Raw genomic sequence first — 24,118 nt, 5'->3', positions numbered from 1 at the left:
GAGCGCGTACCTCGGCATAATTGGCCGCCAACTGCCTTCGCCGTGCTCCTTCCAACTCACCTCCGCATCCTCTCGACTGCACTGCATCCATACTCGATATATAGCATCGGCTTTATTAATATTATATACAATGCAGCACGTAGGCAAGCGTAGGCAAGCGAGATTATTTTTTAATTAATTGTCAGATATGAAGGAAGCGAGAGATGACGATGGACCGCGTGAAATACTTGTACCGCCGCAGCCAATCATTGCGAAAGTTTTTGAGCGATCGAAGCGATCTTGGCCGTCGGAGAGCCGCGAAATTTCCTTGCTGCTACTGCTGTTGCCGCGACGTGCTGCTGCAATCAAAGAGTCGAGATCGCGAGCGGCGGAGCTTTGATCCGACCAAAACGAGCTGCTTATACATATCTAGCGCAAATATCGCCGCCACCACAATGATCCAGCAGAGCTCAAAAAGACACTCGCTCTCGTCGTAGCAGCAAAGGACGGCGGCCCGATCGTCATGAGCGAGGTGTTGAATTTAAATTGGACGTAGCCGAGCCGCGAGGAGGCCAATATCTATTCGCTGGCATCGTCAAACGATGACCGCTCGGCGAATAATAATTGCGCGCATCAGCTGTGTTTGCTCTTTGTGCGCGCGACGACGACCTCTTGCAGGCGGCAAAGGCATATATGTCCCGCGAATGCCCAAAGTCCAACTGGACCTCCTCTTTCTCTTCTCTCGACTTGCCTCTGGCTGAGATCCCTCTTGGCTTACCTCGTCCGCAGCTCTTTGTTTGTCTCCAACTCGACCAGTTATGTGTCGAACGCGGTAAAATTGCGCCAACTCGGACTTGCACGTCTTCATTTATAATAGCCAATAGCAGCGCGGACTAATCGATGAAAATTGACTTTTCAATCGTTGGCTGCACAGGCGCAGAGCAGAGCACAGCTTGTCCGCGGAGCAACGAGCGCGCAGACCGATCACCAAGATAAGATTCAATTCAACTGCGGACTAAATAGTCGGGAAAAAAGGCAAGAAAAAAGGCAAAACTCTTGTGTTGCTTCTTTGTTTTTGTTTTTTTTTTAGTTTTTTGCTCCTTTTTTTTATCCATATACATATATAAATGTGTAATTGAAATAATCACTTTTGTTCAATCACTGTTTAGCACGCGACGTCGAATTTCTATTTACGTAGTATAAATAAATTATTCATCGTGCTCGTACGCGTCGCCATGTCATGTTACAATTTATACAAATTTTACTCGCGATCGATTTGTCATGGATTTTACACGAGTACTCAGTCATGCACACACACTCGGACACTATAGGCTCGTTAGCTTAAATACAATATTTACAGGATCGCGTAGTCGGCCCACATTATGTGCGCTTCGTATATAGGCACAACGCGTGCTCGTGCCGCGTTGAAATCAACATTTGTATTTTAAATCGGTGGAAAAAAGCAAAAATTTCGTGGCGCAGCTGCAGCTACTCAACCAAACGACATGTCTAATCGGCATGGCAGCTCGTTCAATGCTCGATACTAATGACAAAAAAACGAAAAAAAAAAACAAACAGAAAGTGCCCACTCGAGTAGTATACGAAATTCCGTCCGCAAATGCTTTGGTTGCTTGACAACAAGCTTTTGCGCGTACATGTATAGCCGCGCGCGAAATCACTTTGTTTTCGTATCACGGAAAACTTGTCGAAAATATCCCTAGGTCGTATGTATATGTACACTATGTATAAGCCGACAATGAGAGACGCGTTAAAAGTTACGTGCTTTCGTACGTCGTAATTCAGTCTCTCGGTGGAGCGATTCGAGCTCGCTACAGTCCGAGAGCTTTCGCTGAGATCAGGCAATGCTGCTGGCGCTGCGCCGATGCTGCTGCTGGCTCGTGCTAGGGCCGATGCGACGGCGGCTGCATGAACATGGCCGCGGCCGCGGCTGCCGCTTGGCTGTTCCTCGCCATGGCAGCGGCCGCCTGCGAGTTCCTGGCCATGGCGGCAGCGATGAACGGGGGCATCGAGGCCGCCGCGCCCGGCGGAGGGAACACGAGGCCGGCCGCAGAGCCGAAGCTCGGGTAGAGCAGCGGTCGGGCCGACAGCCTGTGCTTCTCGATCTCGGCCTCGTGGAGCCGCTTCGCCTTGGCCCGGCGATTCTGAAACCATATCTTCACCTGCAACAACAACGAGCGGGCCTCGCGCTATAAAAGTGCAACTTGTAAGCTGGCAATTGTAACAAATAGAGAGAGAGAGAGAGAAGTCGTGGAAGCTATTAGCGAGCAGCCGAGTCCGAGGGTGAGCGAGTTATTTTGGTCCGCGTCGCGAGAAAGCCACGGGTTATTTACTGCGGCCCGATGACTGATGGAGGCTTTCAAAGTATGCCCGAGCGTTGGAAGTAGGCGCGTTGGTATAAGAGACGTTTATTTGGCCGATGACGAGCGACGAGCGACGAGCTCGAGAGAGAGAGAGGAAAATGGCCGAAGTTTATTGTCCGTCGCGCGCTCGATCCAGCTCGCGAGCTTTGACATTTCGGCAGCTGTCCTCGTTGGGACGAGCAAGAGCGGAATATCGGGCTGCGGGTGTGTGCGCGCGCGACCCCCGACGCCGACGCCGACGCGAGAGAAAGAGGGCGAGGCGACGACTGGCCGAACGGCAATAAGCTGCCGCGCACACCTACACCTATACACGCAGCCGACACTCGAGAGAGAGAGGAAAATCAATAACTAGAGGCGTGCGCAGCTCTCGCGGTTTGCGCCCCGCCAGCTAGCTCGACTCTCGACGCCAGCGGCTATATACTACCCCCTTATACTCGTCGAGCAGCTATTTGTAAAGTCGATCGCTCGAGGATTACCTGAGTCTCGGTGAGATGCAGCGACGAGGAGAACTCGGCCCTCTCGGCGATCGTCAAGTACTGCTTCTCGCGAAACTTCTTCTCCAGCGAGAGCAGCTGCTGATTCGTGAACGGCGTCCTGGGCTTCCTATTTGGTTTGTGCTTCCTCAGGGTGCAGCGCACTTGTCCTGGCCCCGGTCCGGCTAGTCCCAGCTCACCTGCGGCCCACAAAAAATAATCCTCTTTTATAATCATCCTCGCAGTTTCAGCTGACACTCGCATGACTCTTGATTATTACGCGTGCACCGAGCTTTATTTATATCGCATTACACGCGTAATCGAGCCACGAGCTTTAATTTCCGATAATTGCGCAGCTGAGCACGAAAAACAATAGATCGGCGAAAAGGGATCACGTTGTACTTAATTAAATATTAACGCACGAGTCGATAAAATTTCATAGAGCGTTATGATTGTCACATGTGCCGAGTGTATGCGCGTATATGAATGTATATGATGTATGTACGAAGGCAGAAAATCCCTGTGGGTAAATAATACGTGCGATTGGTACATTAGGGGTGGCGATCCGAGCTGCCTGAGCGAATAAGCAATAGCATACGCGTGTGCGAGGGTTGGATCGGGCCAAGGGTCGATATTGCGGCAGCTCGTTTGAAGGATAAATGATGCTGGCCGATTATCTTTCGACTAAGAAAACATCGGCTCGCCGCCGCCTGCAGGATAGCTGTCGGTTAATCGCTATTATGCGATCCATCTTGGGCCTTTAGTCGCGAGGAGGGGAAACGAAAAGAAAAAAACCAACAAGTATTTTATGTACTCTCGCAACTGCGCACGCGGTGATTCGTAATTATTGATGCTATGGATGTATTTATCGAGCTGGCAGAAAGTCGCTGCAATTCCGAGCCAGAGACAAATCGCCAACTTTTCCGATCGAGTGTTTAAATAATTATCCAAAGCTATCCTTTAGGTCTAATTAAGCGCGATCGCGTCGAGCTATGTACTGCAATATAACGTAGTAAAAAAACGGCCCGAGCAGCTTTCGTCGCTCGATATACATCGAGTCGCTGCGGTATACGAGCAATGTTAAGTAGTAGTCGTCGTCGTCGCATTGCTATTACGGGAGGATATCATAATTTTTAATTGATGTATGCTTAGAAATGGGTAAAAAAGTGATCAATGCCCGCGTGCTGCTGCCAAGGAACAAAGTAATTAAGTGCAAATTAATGAGCATCTAGAGGCTTCCTCCGCTCAATGTGCTCGTGCGCGCGCTTTATAAGCGTATATATGTTTGCCGAGTTTTTGTCGCGTCTTCCGTTAGAGTTAACACAGTCGGTGAATAATCGTTCTCATGACCTCTTATCGACGATGACGACGACGACGACGACGACGACGACGACGAAGAGGAGGAAGAAAATAAGAGCCTCGACTGCGACGCGGTGGAGAGCTGGCAAAATCATAATGCATTGCGTCGCGCTTAATGAAGGCAGCGTTTAACGCACCTCCAGCAACGTACACGTACAACTCAATAAAGTCGAGTTTTGTGCAATCGATATAAAATAAGCGATCGCGACAAAAAGACAATATTGTGATAGATGTAGATATGGACGCGGATCGCTCGCGAATAAATCAATTATAAGTTTAGCCGTACTCGCTCTCGGATCCGCGCTGAGAAAAAGAAAAGGTGGCAGGACGAATTGTGAAAACACGTTTGTCCGTTGGATCTTGGGGCTTTTTGCGCGTGCGATCGCCGAGGTAGCTTTGCGGCATTGCTCGCTCTCCCGATTCGATTAATAAAATGATTTCGCAGCAGTTTCTTGCTCTCGGCCGAGCTCCTATATATAAAATCGATTTCCTGCAGCTTTTAAATTAAATTTCCAAAGAATTAATTAATCGGCTACGCGCGCGCGCACTCGAGCAAGCGACGTCAACTCGTGTACAAGATTTTGCCGGCGCGTCGAGGAAGATGCGCCAGTATACAGGGAATCATATCTCGGAAGGATCATAAGCGGCAAGTGTCGGCCCGAGCGATACCGGCCTTACTACACTCGAGCGTCGTCTATGCATTATGGATGTATGGCTCTATCGTCGTCGGTAGGATATGTGCAGTAGCTCTGCAGGGATATATGCACGTATGCACAGTACAGAGCGCGAGCTATAACCGTTGCGCTACACGAAGCTGGAAGGGGGGCAGGTTATACAAGATCGAGAATCCCGTAATGGCTACACAGGCCGGAGAAGTACGATTTCTTTCTCGGAACAGCGGCGTTTGTGTATGTGTGTGCATGTGTGAGTGCGAGTCGTTAGGTGAGAGGGAGAGAGAGAAAAAGTCGCAAGAGTGCAGGGCTGCCAGCGCGATATATCGTACCGAATTTGAATCGAGCGCGTCTCTTCTCGGCTGCTCGTGTTGTGACGGCTCGCTAATTGCAACCGGATCGTATAACGCGTTCATCGCCTGCCTGCCCACTTATTATACACCTTGTAGGTATGGAGAAAAATCGCCGATGATTTTCACACGTCGCGGCTGCGGCTGCAATTAAAGCCTCGAATTACGATAGCTTGTAGCAACGAGGCGATATCGCAGCTCGTCGTCGGCATTAGTCGGGTCGCACTTGGCTCGATGGCCGATACGCGACTTTTATCTGCTTTTTGCGGCAAAATCGTCGCAGCTTGGTCGCTGCTGCTGCTGCTGCTCTTGGCTCTTTGGATGCTGCTCGATGTTGCTCGAGTGCGACGACGAGCCGCATACATATGCAACTAATTGGACAAAGCTCGCGTCGCGTCGCGTCGCATTGTAAGTGCAGGAGGAGGAGGAGTAGGCCATACACATGCTGACGAGTGGTGAGGCGCACATACCAACACATACAGCATTACAGCGAGGCTTTAATTACATGCATGTTTCGGACTACTGGCCAAGTCGCCTCTGGCTCGGCCTGCTTTATTTATGTCGAGCCTATAGTGTCGCGCTCGCAATCGGCGCAATTTACAACATTATCAGCTACGCCTACATTAACTGCGTGTGTGCAGTAGCCGTACGCTATCGCGACTACAGTTCAAACGGCTCGGAATTGCACCTCGGGAATCGAGTGTGAGAGCAATTATAAGGCGTCGATTATTTTCCAATCTGTCGGCTCCGTATCGAGCTTTTGGCCAGCGATCCACGAATACATAATCTATATGGGAGCACGAGCTCGACGCTGTCGACTTTTCAGCGGCCGAGTATATACATAGTAGAGTAGCGACGAATTAATTGCGCGGCCGGCCTCATCGCGGTGCGCTCGCTGCCTTATCGTCCTCGTTATCCTCGAGTGAAAATTAATTACGACGGCGCTCGTTGTTTCTCTGCTCGCAGCTATATACCGCGCGAGTAGTGTAGCACGGCTGCAGGTGCAACAACTCGCGCACACCGAGAATTGTTATTGCGTACGTATAGGTGTATACTCGCGCGCCAACTGCACACGAGACTCGGACACGTAGGCGCGCATTCGTTACCGAAGCTAGAGCTCGCGTACGAAACGAGTCTAACTGGTACTCGCTCGACTGTATCCGTTCGTATACGCGCACCAAACTGTAGCGTGCGCGACGTGCAAAACAGCCACAACGTACACCTCAAGAACAAGCGTATACTTTTCAGAATTCGCGCGGCTCCAGTCAGCCTCGAGCTTTTAATTGGCCAGTCAAATCGAAAGCCGAAACGCCGAAGAGAAGCTGAGCGAGCCACCGAAAGCTCGCAGCGGTTATACGTACGAGCTTGGCGTAGCTCAAGGGCGATCGCCGCTAATTGCATTATATACTCGATGGCGGATGCATTATATGGCGCGTCGACGCCTGCCGCGGATACCTGGAACGCACATGCCGAGTCGCATACGTGCTGCCGTATACTCTATAATACAGCCGCGACGACACATTGCCATTCCGTTCACGAGCTGTGCTGGCGGCTCGCGCGAGTGCGCAGCAGACTGCACTACTTTGCCGAGAGACCATGTGCGTATAGACTACTCGACGCGCGCGGAGAAAGCCGCGAATAACAACGGCTTTCCCGCACCTACACTCGCGCGCACACCCGTAGCGAATTTCATCCTGCTATAGCCAAAAATATACTTTTCGTTTTTTGTCTGTCCGCAATCATAGTCACTCGCAGCTAGCAATTCCAATAATAACAATGACATAATTAATCCACACGAATTCAATTATTATCAAAAACAGTCAGAACGGATTATTTTCATTCAATAGATACGAGAAATATAGCTTGAAATTGCTGCAAGACCAATCCTATTCTAGCTGCAGACACGAGTAAATTTTTGCCAGCACGATATCGTATTTTTCATCGTTTCCTTTTTAATATTCGTTGACGCTTCGGAGAGTAAAATTTATACGTCTTGCTACTGTTTAATCGCTGCAGTCGACACAGTATAATAGCGACGAGTGTTGTTTGGGCACTTATCGATTATTCGCGCGTCCGTCCGTTGCTGCGAGTGCGCGCGCGTGTCTCGAGCTCTCCGAGCCATTGCCATTGTCTGGCCACACATTCACGGACGCGCACAGATGCCACTAGCTCGACAAAAAGGACTATAGAAATGCGTGTCGCTGGCTTACCGTTGGGACTGGCGTGTCCTGCGTGGCCCGCGTACATGTGGCTGTGGAGGTTGGGTAGGTGGGGCAGCCACGCGAAGCCCGGCAATCCGTGCGGGAATCCCGGCGGAGGCGGCCCGGCTTGCGGCCAGGCCGAGGCTGCGGCAGCCGGGCCCGAGGCGGCAAAGGACCTCGCCACCGCCGGGTGGATCGGCTGGGGCACGAGCGGGCAGGCCTTGAGCGGCTGCTCCTGGCTCGAGGGCCGCTCCTCGTCCGAGTCGTCGTCGACGCAGAGGTTCTCGTCATCGCTGCAGGGGGTGATGGCCTCGTCGTCGCTGGCCCGAGCCCCGTCCGGTGAGGCTTGGCTGTCGGGTCTGGTCGGCGAGTCGCCGTTGTTGCCCCGACTGTCACTGTTGCTGTTGCGCTGACTGTTGGCGATGTGCTGCTGCAGCAACTGGCGACTGATGGCCGTGACCGTGGGCGAGGAGCGGCTCCGGCTCAGCAGCGAGTCGACGCTGAAGCTGATCTTGGCCTGTCGCGAGGAGGAGACGGCCGGGACCAGGGCCGGCTTGCAGGAGAGGCTCGAGCTCGGCGGGGGCGGTGGCGACTGGGACGAGGTGCCGCTGCTGTCCTGCTGCTGCTGCTGCTGCTGCTCGCTGCTGCTCGACTCGACTAGCTGACTGCGCGACGACTGCTGCATATTATTCCTCGTCACCGTATCACAAGACGTAGCCAGCAGCAGTTGGCGATGGCCGAGCCATCGTCTCGCCTTCAGCGCACTCAGTCTCAAGCCGCGCTCGCTTCGACGAGTATCGTTGTAATGATGACTTTGGAGTCGGACTCGAGCCGGCTAGCGCGCCTTATCGTCTGCTGCTGCTGGCGCTGCGGCTCCCAGTTGCAAGACATGCGGCCACTTTGCACCACGAGACCGCACGAGAGAGAAAAAGAGCGAGGGAGAGAGCGAGAAAGAGAGAGCGCGAAAGAGAGTAAGAAAGAGTACACACTGTGCCGTGAGTGCCTCGTCGCGTATATAGCTAGTCGTCGTCGTCGAGTATCGAGCATATACGTATATGTATATAAAGAAAGAGAGAAAGAGAGAGAAAGAAAGAGCAGCTCGCGGCTGCAACTCGGCAAACGCGGACTCGATCAGGCTGGAGAAACGGCACTGATTACCGGCTCCATAGCCGAGACGCTCGCGAGCTCGGCAGCGACCGCCCCGCGACCCTTTCACCGAGGCCGACAGCGCCTCCGACTCCCGAGCCGGACCAATGGGAGTCGGCCGGCGCCGGAGCTGCGCCAGGTGGGGGGCAGCCGACCCGCCTGAACGACTCCCCCTTGTGCCGCCCGGTCCCCCCCGCGCTCCAGCCTCTCCGCCACTCCGCTATATATGTATACGACACCGCTGCGAACGAGGTAGGGGCACAGTCGACGGACTGCTGACTGCGGCACGTAGCGTCTGCGGGAGCGTTCGTGTATACGTTATATAGCAGCGGCTCGAGCGTACGACGACTCCTAATTGTCTAATTCCCGGGCTAGTGCGATTGATTGGCAATGCTGCACGCGCTCCATCTGCGACTCCGTCCACACCTATTATATATAGAGTTGCTGCGTTGTGCATATAGTCCAAACTACATGAAATCGCATTTTCGATTCGATTATTAACGTACACTTTGACTGCAGGCAGCCAAGACGATGCGCTGCTCTTTCCAGTCAAGGACGCACCTATATACATTCACAACTAAATGAAAGCAAGCTAATTACGCTTTTCGCGCGGATAGACTCGTATACTCTTTCGGATGGACGTGTCTCGAGCCAACTAATTCACACGCGCGCAGAAATCAATGTTTAGCATAATTTTATGCCACGCAATTTGCAATTCCTCCTCGTTTTGCGTCTATATGCTATATGGCCGTCGTCTTTTTGCTCGCAACTCTCTCTCTCTCTCTCTCTCTCTCGCGCGAGTCTTACATGTGTTGCATTAGCAGCCGTTTACACGCTGCGTTTACCTAGCGGCTAAATTTATGCGTTCGCCGGAGAAGGAAAAAACACGTCTTCGTTAACGTCAGCCTGGCAGCCGACAGCCGAGAACGCTCAAATGCTCCTGGCATGCTCGTGTATACGTACGTAGGTACGTGTGTACGGCCCCTGCAGAGGCTGCAGCCCAACCGAATATTCGTCGCTCCTCGCGTGCGAGCTGCCTCGAAAGTCCAAGGCTTGAAATTAGACCGAGGCACGCGAGCGAAAAACCTATACTCCGCTCCTTCTCTCCAGCTCGACTCTCCTCTTTTTCCGCCCAGCCTGACCAGCTGAGCCGAGGCCAAAGGATCGACTTATCGCACTTATTACATCGTCCATCCTTCGTGGCTCGACCGACGCGATGACGCGTGAATTTTCTCCTGCTTTCATCGACTTTGCTCTAATAATGATCGATTCGTGCCAAGCCGAGGCAGATATCATCTCTCGAGTAAACAAGTGAGCCACCGAATCCGCCCGAATGTACGTAATTACGCCCAATCGCTTTATAATAAAGGCGACGCGTTATAGCTGCCAAAATTTGACGTCGAATCGCGCGGCGCTCATTGTATTTTTAGTGCTCGCATTAAATCGAAAGGATCTCTAGATCATCGCGTCGAGCATTGAGTCGTCGTCACGTACTATACGATACGGGCAGGTTTATTGCGAGAGTCGATAAATTAGTCGTAGCGTCGGCTCGACAGTTATTTCGAAAACGTTTTATTTTCCTCGTCGATTTTCAGGCTTTTAATAAAAAAAAGCTAAATGGCCACGATGGCGATATTGACGCTCTCGATAAAAAAAAAACGACACATATTTACGAGTACGGGAGCTGGCTGCGAATTAATTTTAGAAAAATTGATGCTCACACATTTGAGAATGATTTAAGCTTGTTTTTCTTTGGTCGATCGGTTAACCACGCGCCTATTGGTGACAAGGAGCTAAAGTGTGTGACTTGCGGTTTCGACTAATATAAATGTAATCTACTTGAAAAGTCGAAAATCAAAAGCGGAAAGAGATGTTGGATGCTTGAGACGCAGACACGTCTATGATGTACAAGTGATCAATCGAAAATTCTCTAATAGTATAATATAAATAGGCGCCTCTAATTGCCCGAGTATCGACTTCCCGTATGGCGGCTCGTTATCACCTCTTCCGTGGCCTGCAAACGGAATTGATCTCGCCTGGTGGAGCGTAAGTGACAAGTATAGCTATTTTTTTTTGGTCGTCGAGTAAGGCAAGCCTAAATCTCGGCTGGGAAACGTCGATGCAGAGGTCGCAAGAGATGTTTCGAGAGACGCTCGAACGAGCCAAGCAATCGTAAAAGGGCAGCTAATGAATTTTTAACGGACGAGCAGTGGCTCGAATTGGTGGAAAATGTTTACACTACCGGGGCCTTTGTCATGCAAATGGTAATGATTTTTGGCAATTACATTTGATTTGTACCAGTCCGTTATGAGCGCTAATGTTTGCAGAGAGAGAAAGAACGAGAGGGAAGGAAAAAAAGAGAAAGAGAGAGAGAGCTGGGGAGGGTTGGTGTATATGGTGTAGGGTACATTATTGCAGCTCGAGTCGATCGGAGCTAGCGTGCGAAAGGCAGGCAGGCAGGTTTGCAGGCGGGCGCGCGAGCTAAGTGGTTTTGAATAGCGAGAAGCTGCTGCTGCTGCTGCTGCTGCCAAGTCTATTAAAGAGCTCCGGCTAGCTGCTACTGATATAGTAGTGTAGCGCGACTCGCAGGCAATCCAGTTTAGGTACAAAATGGCTGTCATTTAGCCGAGGATTAATGGTCTATCTGGTGTGGCGTACTGAGCGCACAGAGCGCATATAGGTAGAGAGAGAGAGAGAGAGTCTGAATCGTCGGGGCAGATGCAGCAGCAGCAGCAGCAGCAGCGCGCGCAGATCGTCGGCAGCATTAACCTCATTATATACACCTATCCTCGACGCGTACTCGCTCCATTATGCTCTTTTTATACGCTTATACGAGCTAGAGCTAGCTGCTAGTGCGCCGCCGTTTAGCTGGGCGTTTTACGCTCGACTGGCTTCTCTCTAACTACTCCCCTTGCGCGTCTATATAATGCTATGTACACACACACGCATACTCGTACCGTTCACCCCAAAAAGGAGCAGCGTCTGTCCGTAAGTACGCTCACGTACACGCACATGTAGCGAGGATAGGATAGGATAGGACGCACGCCGAGTACGCCGCCGCCGCCGTCGACTCGTGTATATAAAAGTCATGAAGTGTGTATTATATATCACGGAGTCGAGTAGCTGAAAAGCATGAAAGCGCTGACAGAGATTTAGAGTGTATTTATAACGTTGAATTAGCTCTTGAATAACAGAGAGAAACGAGCGTACGCACTGGATCGAGCGAGCTGCGAGAGAGGGAAAATCTTTTCGCTCATCCTATGTACCAAATATACATTATACATGCTATGTTTATCGCATTATTCGCGCCTAATAAGCTGCACGCTAATCAATTGACTTTTAATGCGCCCAAAGTGTCCGGCTCTCTCTTTTACTTTAACAGTTCATAGTTGTAAGCGAGTCTTGCATGCACCCTCTGTGTAGTGCACGCGCGCGCACCAGCGACCCAACGGCCAATGCCGATTCAACGCGCTACAAGCTCAAACGACGCGACGCCATTTACTAATAGCCCGTCCACTTTTTTTTCGGCTTCGTTTTCAGCGTCTTTTGTACTGCACGCGTTCTCCTTGCTTTTTATGACTTTTCAAGACTGCATCGAGAGAGAGAAAAAAAACTCGTGAGAACTTATTATCGTCCCGATCGCCGAGCACGACGCAGCCAGCTACCTTCCTACTCTCTCTCTCGCTCTCTGGCATAGTTTTTCTCGACTCATTTATTAGGCAAACTATCCAAACTGCCTATTTAATAATTCCTCGGCTCTGCTTGTGTGTAAACGATTACGCGACAATCTTTGGCCGCAATCGAGTCCCTCTGTACACAAATCAACTTCGAGCTCTTTATCTGTTTTCTTTTTTGCCGCTGCGACAGTCGAAAATTGGTTAATGGGTCAGACGCGACGATCGAGACTATTTGTTTACGCAAGATTCGTCAGGAGGCTACTGCTATTACGTGCGTTGCACGGCTAAGGTGCCCTAATAAGGCGCGAGTAAATATTTTGCCTCCAAATAGCTCGTAAGCTGCGAGCTTTTCTTACCTACTTAGCTATAATCTTCGATTGACTCTATCGGACATTTTCAGGCAGTACAAACAACATCTCCTGTAAGCATATTATCCAAAAGTAAATAGCGGACGTGATTTTTTCTTTTTCAATCTGCATCGTTGTTTACACTCGAACGATCTAATCGACTCGTTTAAGCATTTCAACACTGGCATATCTTGATATGCTCATTTGTGAAATTACAATCCGTTAATGAAGAGTTTGATGAAAAATAGCTGGTTGATATTGAGTCAAGCTTAAAATCTGCAATTTATTAGACTTGGCGTAAATTATGTATCGCCAAATACTCGAAGAAATATCCGAGTTCAGTTCAAGAGCAAATAGGAATTGAAATACATGGCTGTGCTCTCGCTCCTCGTCGCTTGGACTTTGCTCGTCGAAAAAAACCAATCGAGTCTTGCTACATGGGACTTGCGATAAGCGACTCGCTCGTAAGCGCGCCTTTATAAATTTCGACTCGTTGGAAATTCAGGGCAGGAAATTAGAGCGGAGCAAGTGTTGCAGCGATATGACACGTTGGCTCGCTCGGCTGCAGACGGATCGTCGACGGTCGAGCAGCAGCTCGAGAGTTCGCGTGGGTGTTGGGCGCTCGCGGAGCTATATCTCGGAGCAGCATCTTCCCACATACGGAAGCTCTATGGTGCGCTTACGGCGCTTTAGATATACCTAGTCGCGCGCGAGGCCGAGGCAGAGAGCTCGACGTTTCCCGAGTCGTCAACTCGCGCCGCAACGCGGATACTATATACTCGGATTCTTTTTACTCGTTCGATTCGTATACGTGTGTAATATTATTCGCGAGCCGAGCCGAGCGACATGACGATTCCGAAAAGTCGAGCGTGGCCAGATTTCGAGTTTCTGATTGAATTCGTCGAAGGTAGCCGGCCATTATAATGACATGCGCGCCAAATACACCTCAATAGCCGCTTTAATTGAGCGAGAAGGTATTTTTCGGCGTATTATAGGAGCTCCAACAGCTAATCATTACTCTAATGGCTCGTCCATATAGTGATGAGGAGGATCGATTAGCGAATAAGCTGGCCCCCTTCTATTTATTGTATGGCTTTTAGCGCAGATTGGCAGTGGGCAATAGCAGCACTAGTTATATACGCGGCCAACGAGATGTTATATAATACTCGGAAATTGATCGCGTTCGAGCGGCTAGCTAGCGGAGACTTTGTTTTTTCAAATGACCTATAGCTTTGGCGGATTACAAAGCTTCAAAGTATGGAAAATATTACGTACAGTTTAAATTTGCTCCTGTCGCGTGCTGTGTATGCTCAGCTATTACAAGGACAAACAAGCCGCGCGCGTATATAGTCGCATATAGTAGCTTTTGACAAAACCTAACTCGCTCGAGCTAGTTAATGGCCTATTTAGCTATTGTGGATATTTGTGAAGCAACAATTATCTAGAGCAGATGCGGCGTTCGCTCGGGGGCCAGCAGCAGCAGCAGCAGAAAGTAAGCGCGCATGTAATACGAAGAAGACGAAGAGGTTCGCGTGAAAGCTCGACATTAAAAAAACGCGAGCGAGAAAAAGAGCTATATAAAGTAGCTGCTGTGCAGGCAGCAGTTTGATAAGAGAGTCTTGATTGCGCTCGCTTGTTCTGCCAGTGGCGTTGCTTGTTGGCTGCTGCTCCCGAGTATATAACTCACTGCTCCGCAAGCGAGTCTCTCGTGCGCGAGTCCGTGTACGTATAGGCCGTACACGATTTTCGATTTGCATACTTTGCATTCGACGTAATGCAGCGGTTGCGTTGCGAGCATATAGCTGCCGCTGCTGCCGGTCGACTTTTCCTCGCGCGCCTCGCTGCACCGCTGCAGAATATGCTCGCGCATACGTATTATAAATATTGAAACGACGCCTCGTGCGCGCCAATGTGTTTATCGACTATTTTGAGAAAATAGTTATGTGAATTGTATCTCTCTCGGCGCGCACACACACACGAGAGATGACGCGCGCGTCGATGCTGCAAAAATAATCGGCCGAAAAAAAAGTGTTGCGTCCGAGTAGCTGCTGCCGCTGCCAGATAAGATTGTGCATTCTCTTAGTCGCGTATTGTGCAGCTATCGTGTGTGTATTAATAATAACGTGAAAAGGCGAGAAACGAGCTCGCATACAATGTGTGCTGGTATAAAATGTGGCCGGGCATTTTTCAGCCTCGCGATATTCGATACCAATTCGAATTAGATTAATTGAAAGCGAGATAAGGGGCTTGTACTTGCTTATATACATACGGATGCGGAGCGAGCTCCGAAGAAATTGTATAATACTTTGCCGCGCGATCGTCATATCCGCGCGCAAACAGCTCGCGCAACTCTCCCGGCTGCAATATAACGAGCGAGCATATAATTAATTTTCCCTCGTTTGTAATGGACAAATCTCGCATCTCTGCTGGCTGCTATAGCTGCTCTGTCTTTGGCAATTAGAAATCTGCTCGGCTCTCCATTATCATATATATTCGGCTAATTAGAGCGATGCGTCTATCTCCCTTTGGCCTCTCTCTCTCTCTCGGTGTTTGTGCCTTCGCTTCAAATACAATGCATTGCATATCATTATGATTGTTCATTCATTTTTCCGGACGCGAGAATTCCTGGAAGACGATTATAATTGGGTTGTAAGAACGACGAAAAAAACAACAAACAGCCGCGCGAACAATCATATTATACATACACACACACACACACGCACACGAGTGCGAGTTTTTTGATTCCGCTCGAAACTGGCATTGTGTACGTAAGCGATATATGCCGGCTCGCAAGGAATTAATTAAAGACTAATTAATTATTATACAATTTTAAACGGCTATCTTTTTTCCTCTCTCTTTATATGGGCATTGTGTGTATGTAAGTTGGCAATAATTATTGCTGACGAAGCCGAGTGTCAATTGCAACGCGCCCGTTGATAAGAACAAATTCGATACGCAGTGCCGTTTAATAATCGTTTTGGCCAACGGTAAACATGCGCATATATGCAGGATATATGATGTTTTAATTATGCATGCGCGAGAGAGCGCGCTAGCGACTCGGGAGGAAAAAAAAAACAGATCCATGCGAGAGGGTTCCGTTTGTTGCTCGCTTCCGGCGAAATAACATAACGCGCGCTGCACCGAGCGAGAGAGAAAGGGAATTATATGTGTATGTATAGCCCGCAAGAAAAGAAGACATGCACATTTCTCGCGAGTAATTAATGTGCGCGCAACTGCACTATATGCTCGCGCTCTGTTTTCCATTTGAGCAGCTGTTAATTGTCAGTGACTAATTACCCATGATGCTTGACCGAAACTTTTCACGCTTTCTCTCTCTCTCTCTCCTTTTCTCCCTTGTGTATTTTATTATTAATCGTAGATACGTGGCTCGGATATGCTCGCGAGCTATCAATTTTGACCCTATATATAGTAGCTGAAAGACGAGACGAGACTCTCGCTTCTCGTAATTCGCGTAGAAAATCTTTAACCGCTGATAGTGATAATAAAACGAGCTTCAATAGCGCACATGAACACTGTTTTATAATCGTTTCTGCGTCTGCAGTCGCTCTGTAAAAGAGAGCACTTTTTTTTGCAAAGACCTCTTCTGCAGCGACTTGTTTGTCAGTAAATACAAATGCTATCGTAAAAAGAGAGTGAAATTCCACGCGCAAATACGACATCTATTGCGTCTCTATGACTAATTGCGATCGGAGAGATCGTCGCAACTGAGAAAAAATGAACTCGATCGAATTGTCAGATGCATATATGAGAAACCTCTGCAGTTGAGTTGCTCTAGCTCTCTTTTCGATTGCAAAGCTCATTAATTAATGCAAAATGAACCAATATAATTAGCAAAGTAGATTATCGACTCCAGAAGCTTAATGAACGCTTACACACACACACACATACGATAGATAGACATCAAAGGGTGAAAAAATTAACGATTCATCATCCTACAATATACGCAAAATTGACTCGGGCATTTGCGTAACGTGACTGATTGAGCACGCTAACTCGTAACACCATTCAATGATCAAAAGCAACTACAGTAAAAGCCAAACACATTCATATGGGTAATCGTCACGTAAAGCTTGTTTTTTTACTACAATTGTGGATCGCACTTTGCTTCGAAAATTTCCTTATTTATAATACGTCATTTCACGCGTGACACCTAACTAGGATTCTATAATTGAGGACTACATCAAATTTTAAAGGGGGACAGCAATAAGACAAAATATGAATATCGAGCCTGTCTTTTTTGATAAAATGAGTCAATGTCGTAAATGACTACTAAAAACGAAACTCTTTTTTAACTCGAAAACTATGTTTAGTGGAAAATTTAAAAAAACAAAAGTCTTGAAATTCAAACGACTTTTTTGGCCATTATTCGCTTTTTTGGACTTGTTTCGACATTTTTTGCGCATTTTTGTAACCCTATAATTTTTTCTGGACTTTAAACTTGAAGCTCATTACAAAAATTGATTTTGAGTTTTGTTTTCTTTTTCAAAAGCAAGCTTCTAAAGTACTGATTATTTTGCAGTATTTTTACTTGAATATTTGAAAAATTTCCAGGAAAAAGCTCTGTAGGCCTTTTTTTCTAAAGTCACTCTTTGTCTAGCTAGGAATTTATAAAATAATCGCAAAAATTCACCAAGTTTAACGTGTTGGCAGAAAAAAATATTTTGTGTAAAAGATCGTGTAAAAGATTGCTAAAATATCATCATACTTTGAAAGTGCATTCTTTCGATGGCGAAAGAATTGTACAAGTGCATTCGCAGCTTTTACTGATATTAAAGTCTCAAAAATCAAACATTCAACATAGAACAATGTTGCAATTACACATATTTAGGTGCGAATTTTCATACTCATAAAGTTATGCAAATGCGAAAATAGAATTTTATGATTTGATGTTGATTCTTAAAAGTAGACGCGTAAAAGGAAAATTGTTGAACATTTTTAAGCTGCTGATCGTGCTACGGTTTCTTAATTTATATATTAGTGATATATGTGAAAATGAGAAGGATTTCAACTGAACTATTTTGTATATTTTAGTAGTATCAATGCACGATTTTTAGCTGCGCAAAGGGCAAGACATGAAAAAAAAAAATTTAATATACATTTAAACGTTATTATTACGCTAAAATTAATTTTTACAAAATATATTGCTAAACAATAATTTTTTCTTCAACTACTTTTATAAAAATATAATGTATATAGTTTACATTCACTAAAAAAATATCATCTAGATGAAATTGCTTTCTCCGCGAATACGCCTCGCCAGCTGCATATCGCGTGGCATAATCGTCACACGTTTACCGTGTATTGAACACAAATTTGTGTCTTCAAATAGTCCGACCAAATACGCCTCAGCAGCCTCTTGAAGGGCCAGCAAAGCGCCGCTCTGGATCCTTACGTTGTCCTTATAATCTTGAAAAATCTCTCGTACTAGTCTTTGAAAAGGCAGTTTTCTGATGAGGAGCTCCGTGCTTTTTTGGTAATACCTTATTTCTTGTAGGGCCAGCAGCCCTGGCTTGAAGCGTATTTTTCTATTCGGCTTTTTGGACGTCACGATGTCGTCTGAGCTGTGTAACTCTGGCGGTTCATTTTTTGCTTCTTTTTCAGTACGAAGTACTGGTGCCGGGCGGCCGGTGGTCGACTTTCGAGCCGTTTGTTTCGTCAACTGCTTTACTCGTGACATCTCTGTAAAATTAAAAATTTTATAATTAAAAATTGCGACTCGTAAAGAAAAATCAGTGCGATTCGTAGAATGAATATTTAAAGTCAAATTTCAAAGTCTCGTCGAGAATATTGTGTCGAGTTTGCGCTATTGCGCTGATATGATACACGTTGCGGAATTTCCAGGGCGTTAGAGTGTGTATTATTAGGGACATGTGCGAAAGAGAAAATCTGTAGAGGGTAATACTTGAGGACGGAGAGCAAAGCGAAAGCGTATATTTATGCGCCAGGACGAATTCAATTGGAAATCAATGATACAGCCGCACGATGGCGCGTCTCACCCCACGCTCCCTCCTACCTCGGCTGCCGCTATTCAGGGTAATGGAGTATAATCGAATAATGTACAAAAGGCCGCTTGGTCGGTGTTGCATGACGAGCTGTTCTCTCTCTCTCTCTCTCCCTCTCATAGCACCTACATCCAAAGTAATAAGACCATTTAAAAAGTTATTTCGTCTGGCAATGCAGACACGATCGAACATTATATTCCAGGCGCATCCGACTAAATATCGAATCATAAACGCTCGTATTATCGTTGTATATCGGGAAGCGTCGTTAATGCGCATCGCTGCGCACACGCGAGTCTTCGTTATTGCTATTATCTGTGTAAATGTTGCACAACGGCCAACAACACAACGGGCTGCATTAAATTCAATTCCAGGAAAATATGATCGATAGAGAAAAGATTAGCCGAATGGCAATGCTGATTGCGAGTACAGCGTATACATCTGTAAAGGCGAGCAACCCTTGGGCACATCTGTTATTAAAATTACACGCCGATCGCTTCGGAAATATTAGAAGCCAATGCTCGAGTGCTGCTACTGCTGTTTGTCCAAGCTGCGATGCGGGCACTTTTCAATTAAGAAATCCGACGTGAGCGATCGAGCGCGTCTCTGCTAATATTACCTCTGATTTGTTCCGAGTGCCCGATTATACGTATGCGTTGGCGGTATTTTAATATGCTCGCGCTAAAGATGACGAATGCTGCAGAGCATCGACAACGACGACGCGAATCGATATCAAGGCACAATTAGAGATCATAAAAAGTCAAGTTATACGCGAAGCTGTCATTAATCACAACAATTGGACCGCGATAGCAAATTTGTAGCTGCGAGCGAGCGGCCCATGAAAGCCGAGAAATACGTCGAAAAATATGCCAAAGTCAGCGTGGGCGTGCAAAAGGTCGCCTCGCTCGATTCATGAATTAGCGAAATAATTTATTAGGCGTAATTTTCAATGGGCTCCAAATTGAATTTGATTTAAGTACAAAGTGGCATTGTAGGACCGGGAGCTCCCCGCACGGACCGAGAGAAAAAGAGAGAGAAGAAGGCGATGCTAACTAGCGAGCGAGAGAGCTCGGCTGCCCGAAGGCTTCGAGAGCCTTTGGCATCCTTTTTTTTCGATAGCCAGCACAGCTCGGGATCGCGCTCGGCACTCGGCTTTTATGCGTTCAGCTCGAAACGATACTTTGCATGGTTGGCACGGCCCATTGACATCCGCAAGAGCTGGGCCAAGAATGCGTTGAGCGATACATGCCGAGACTTGATTAATGCCCGCGATCGGCTATTGATTCGCTCGCGTGAGATCCTCATCGCCGGCGATTATCATGTCTCTGACAATGAGCCTGCGAAAATTATGCTCATAGCTCGTGAATCGCTCGCGACTCGCTCTTGGATCCGAGCCTGTGCCGCGCTTATCAGTCCGATTGTTGCTTGGCTTTTTCACGCTCTTTACAACGCCTCCATCTCCCCCTCCCTGTCAATTGGATCGTTTTCAACTTAACGACGTAATTAATCAATGCGCGTGAAAAGGTTGGCTTTGTAGCGCGAAAGGAGATTATTCACACGCGCGCAGCCCGAGCGAGAAAATCAGCGAGTCACGGCGTCGTGTGCTGTGTGACTGCGAGAGCTCGAGAGACGAAGCCAAGACACCGATGCAAAGGAGACGAGCCAAGGATATCGGCGATGACGATGATGATGCTCCTTTTGCCGAAGGAATTCAATTGCATCACGCCGACGATCAAACGCAGCTCGCAGCATCTCCGTAATGTATAAAATATATTGTATAATGACGCGGGCCGGCCCGAGCCCGGATCGCCGTGTGCGACCAGACGCGACTCTCGCGTGTATGCACGCGTGCATTTACAGCTGGCCCCAATCAGCGAGCCATTCAAAAATGGGAGAGGCTGCAACCGCCGTTTGCCACCTACGCGCTCGACGATTCGCGCCCAAGAGCTGCTACTCGCAACTCTGCTATTGTCGTTGGAATGCTACGGCTGCTACTTATGCTCACGCTGACTTATCGAGTCACCGCATCGATCCGCGCGCACCCCAAATAAGCACGAGTCAATTCGCAAGAATTTCGAGCAAAACGTACGAAAATTCAAGATATTTCGAGCGGAGCAGCCTCGAGTCTTGAGCTGCAAACGACGCTTAAAAAGAATAATTTTCTCGACTTTTCTCGCTGATCGACCCAAGACCGGACAATGTCTCTACGAGCCGCAGATAATAATACTGAAATTTCAGAATTATGCTTTCATTAGAGTCTCCGAAGGAGGCTTTGGCACGTGCAATAAATCCAAGTCACACGGATCTAAGGCCGAATCATATCGTATCATAAAGTCTATTATGCGTTATTATAACGAACACGAAAATATATAAAAATCGGAGGAAATCCATCAGGAAGATTGAATGAGCAGGAGAAGAGAAAGAGCGAGATACAAGAGTAATATGACATATCGTAAATGCGCGCGAAGATCATTCAGTGGCTTGCTCGAGAAGGGGGGAATCACACTTATACAATACAAGAACGAGGAGAAAAGAGAGAGAGAGAGAAGCAGAAGGCATTACAGAGTATATAGATGCACGCTGCAATATACTTTGGAAGTATTTTAAAGTCACTTGAGGAATCATTGTGGTGTTTTTCTCTCAAAGATTTTTTGATTTGTCCTTTGGGACAGGAGAGAGAGAGATAGAGAGAGAGAGAGAAGAGCAAAAAGCGAGTTCATTGAAAGAATATTATTATAATACACCCGAGATTTGTTCGAGAGGGTCTGACAATGAGTCGCGCGCCTGTATAAGAGCGACGCGTCGAGAGCACAATGGCCATATAATATACACGATCCAGGTGTCGCTTTTGCGTTTTGGCATTATATCCTACCATTACAAAACACTATATCATTCGCGTTATGTTTACGTATATGAGTGTGTGTGTACATCCACATATGCACTTGAAAGTGCAAAGCAGTGTCAGGCTCTCGCACTAGGCACGCTGCACGGGTGCATGAATGAAGGCGAAACTGCCCTCGGCTCTCGAGAGTTGCTACTATGAGGTGTAAGCGAGCCGATGCCACTTCAGGCCAGGTGTAATGTGTGTGCCCTGTGGTCATCATAATTTGATTCGCTCCGCCCCGTTCATTAAGAGTATAAATTCCAACCTCTCTCTCTCTACTGAGCGTTGCTGATGCTGCTGCTGCTGCTGGCGTTGCATCTTTTCTGCTTTTTGGACCGAGGCAGGCGCGATACATACAATGATACGCGAGAGGAGACGACGGTTTTTTTCAAGCACGATACGACAAAGAGAATCGGAAACAAACTTTTTTCGTTGTTGTTACGCGCGCTCGAGCCCTTCCATATTCCGGCGGTGGAGGCTACGCTTAGCTTCGCGACACACGGCAGATAGCACAGCAGCCTAACAATACCCTTGGCTGCCCTCACCGAACGAATGATTTACATGTTTCGAGCAAAGAGCTCGAGAGAAAGAGCTCAAGAAAGAGAGAAACGATTCGAGATTTATACGGCTCGCTCGGATAGTGTAGGGTCGTGGCGCGCGTCAAAAGACAATATTCACAGAATGTGGTTATAATTTCATAGCAATGCAATGGCTTGACTTACTTTATTGTTTTTAGGACTCGGTGCAGTAGTCGAATGGCAAGTTCTCCTTGGCACGTGTTGGCAGCTTTGCTTGTGCGTGTAACCCTATCATCGACCAGCCAGCCGGCTCTCGTTCATGGCTCAACTCTCGAGGACTAAGTGAAATCAATCGGCCGTTAATTGTCGAGTTACGACACAGATGCGAGCGAGAAATTCGCAATGTGTGTGTTGTTGTTGCTGGCAGGTCTCGCGGAGCGCCGCCTGGCGAGCCCGCCGTATCAATCGCTCGCGCGCGCTACTTGACGAGTTGGTCGCCCAACAGTCTCAAACACGTCCGAACGCGTGTCAGTGTTGACTGTGTATACAAGGTGCACAGCTTCCAATGTTGTCGATATAATTCGCCGCTCTTTCTCGCGCGCGGACCGCTTGAACTGCTATGCCTTGAAATTTAGTCGCGCGTAACGAGCAGCCACTAGAAGCCGCCACGTGTCGCGGACAGCCTTTTTACGCCTTTGTATCATCTACTACTTTATCGGCGACTTTATAGCCGATATAAGAGTATGCGTGTATTGTATAGCCGATCCTGGCAATTATAATAAGCAAGTATACCGACGGCTGCCGAGCGACTCTCCTATTATAGCATATTATTATAGGATTCAAGATCGATTGTCGTTTCGTGTCGCGCATCTTAGCTTGGACGCGGGCCTATTGTAGCGATCGTGCCTCGAGGACCAGCCTGACGCTGCGCAACGGCTCGTCGAGCTCGTCGAGCTCTCCACATGTGTGCCTGTAGTGCATTATTCGAGAGGAAAATTGCTCTCTTCTATTTGGCCATTTGATCCTGTATAAATTCGACTTTTCGTCCACTCGAGCACTCGAGCACTAGTGTATCATCGGTGTGGCGAGCGAGTGAGTGCTGGACGACATTCGAACAAGGATTTAAATGCCCCGAGACAACAATGATCACGGTGGTCCGAGAACGAGGAAAAAAGCCCGAGAGAAGAATAGTCTCGAGGCGACTCACGCGGCGAGTGGCGATCCACTCACGCCTGCAGTTGCTCTGCGCTGCTCTCGTGCGCCACAGAAATGTTCTTGTTCGGCGCTTTTCCAGCAATATATACCTACCTATGGCAGAGCCCCGTAGCTTACTCTTGTAGCGAGGCGCGAGCCATATAAATGCCTCTTTGTTCGAGCTCAATGCGCGCGCCAAGAATGTCACTTGTGTATAGCTATGGATACATTGACGCCTCTGCGCGAGCCTCGCTAGTCCACTGCCTGCCTATCCTATGCTGCTATTCAGTCGAGAAAAATGACTACTCGTTAAAAACAAATAGTGACTCTGGCCCCTGAGCCTCCTCTATATAACTCGGACCATTATGATTTTTCGCCTTAATTTTTCCATTTTTCGTCCGGCCCGATCAATCGATTTCGCATAATCCTGCTCGTTACGAGTTTCACTGCCTTTATTCATGCGCGACCATTACTCTCTTTTTTTCTGAACGTACAAATTAATATTCGATTCAAAGCCAATAAAACTACGATACTTATACGTACTATTATGTATGAAAAAAAAGAAGAAGGAAAGAAATAAAAAGAAGGAAAGAAAAAACGGTCTTTTTGGAGCTGGTACATGGAGACATTTAGCGTGGCTGCTTCCGCCTCGCGCGTGCGCGCCTAGCTTGCGTCACTCAAGTTGTCAGGCGAACAATTAGAGAATTTGTTTGTCATTTAATTTCGTTCTCGAAAACCATTTGGATTATGGTAAAGAGAAAACCGCGTATTTATTTACATGAGCTATTATTGTACACTAGTAAAGAGGCACGAGGCTCATTACAATCATAAAGGATGATCAATTTTTTTTCGTAGTACTCGTAAATATCCCCAGTCGTATAGGTATTTATCAGCGGTGTATCGTCACCTTTTCCATTA

The 24,118-nt window shown here is 47.7% G+C and overlaps 2 protein-coding genes across 2 annotated transcripts; both read right to left on the bottom strand.

The window, feature by feature from the left end:
* Positions 1-1,081: 1,081 nt before the first annotated feature.
* On the bottom strand, positions 1,082-8,099 carry LOC106660274 (homeobox protein MSX-1-like). Its single transcript, XM_014383205.2, has 3 exons — positions 7,424-8,099; positions 2,837-3,033; positions 1,082-2,159 (listed from the first exon to the last, which is right to left on the bottom strand). Exons 1-3 carry the CDS (start codon positions 8,097-8,099, stop codon positions 1,881-1,883), a joined length of 1,152 nt encoding a protein of 383 aa, XP_014238691.1. The 3' UTR covers positions 1,082-1,880.
* A 9,669-nt stretch (positions 8,100-17,768) lies between these two features.
* Positions 17,769-22,414, bottom strand: LOC106660589 (histone H3.3-like). The gene is made up of 2 exons (XM_014383646.2): positions 22,211-22,414; positions 17,769-18,284 (listed from the first exon to the last, which is right to left on the bottom strand). Exon 2 carries the CDS (start codon positions 18,280-18,282, stop codon positions 17,827-17,829), a length of 456 nt encoding a protein of 151 aa, XP_014239132.1. The 5' UTR covers positions 18,283-18,284; positions 22,211-22,414; the 3' UTR covers positions 17,769-17,826.
* Positions 22,415-24,118: the final 1,704 nt, after the last annotated feature.

This window comes from Trichogramma pretiosum, unplaced genomic scaffold (genome assembly GCF_000599845.2).
Source record: "Trichogramma pretiosum strain Unisexual culture from Peru unplaced genomic scaffold, Tpre_2.0 scaffold51, whole genome shotgun sequence".
NCBI classification, from domain to species: Eukaryota; Metazoa; Arthropoda; class Insecta; order Hymenoptera; family Trichogrammatidae; genus Trichogramma; species Trichogramma pretiosum.
The sequence above is the reverse complement of the archived record's forward strand: the minus strand, read 5'-3'. Positions and strand labels throughout refer to the sequence as shown.

What these genes read in the sequence shown, in the direction of transcription:
- LOC106660274 (XM_014383205.2), bottom strand. Translation starts at nt 8,099, where the DNA reads ATGCAGCAGTCGTCGCGCAGTCAGCTAGTCGAGTCGAGCAGCAGCGAG. An exon ending in AGGACACGCCAGTCCCAACG is followed by an intron (nt 3,034 to 7,423) that starts GTAAGCCAGCGA and finishes TGTGGGCCGCAG; the next exon opens with GTGAGCTGGGACTAGCCGGA. An exon ending in TGCATCTCACCGAGACTCAG is followed by an intron (nt 2,160 to 2,836) that starts GTAATCCTCGAG and finishes TTGTTGTTGCAG; the next exon opens with GTGAAGATATGGTTTCAGAA.
- LOC106660589 (XM_014383646.2), bottom strand. Translation starts at nt 18,282, where the DNA reads ATGTCACGAGTAAAGCAGTTGACGAAACAAACGGCTCGAAAGTCGACC.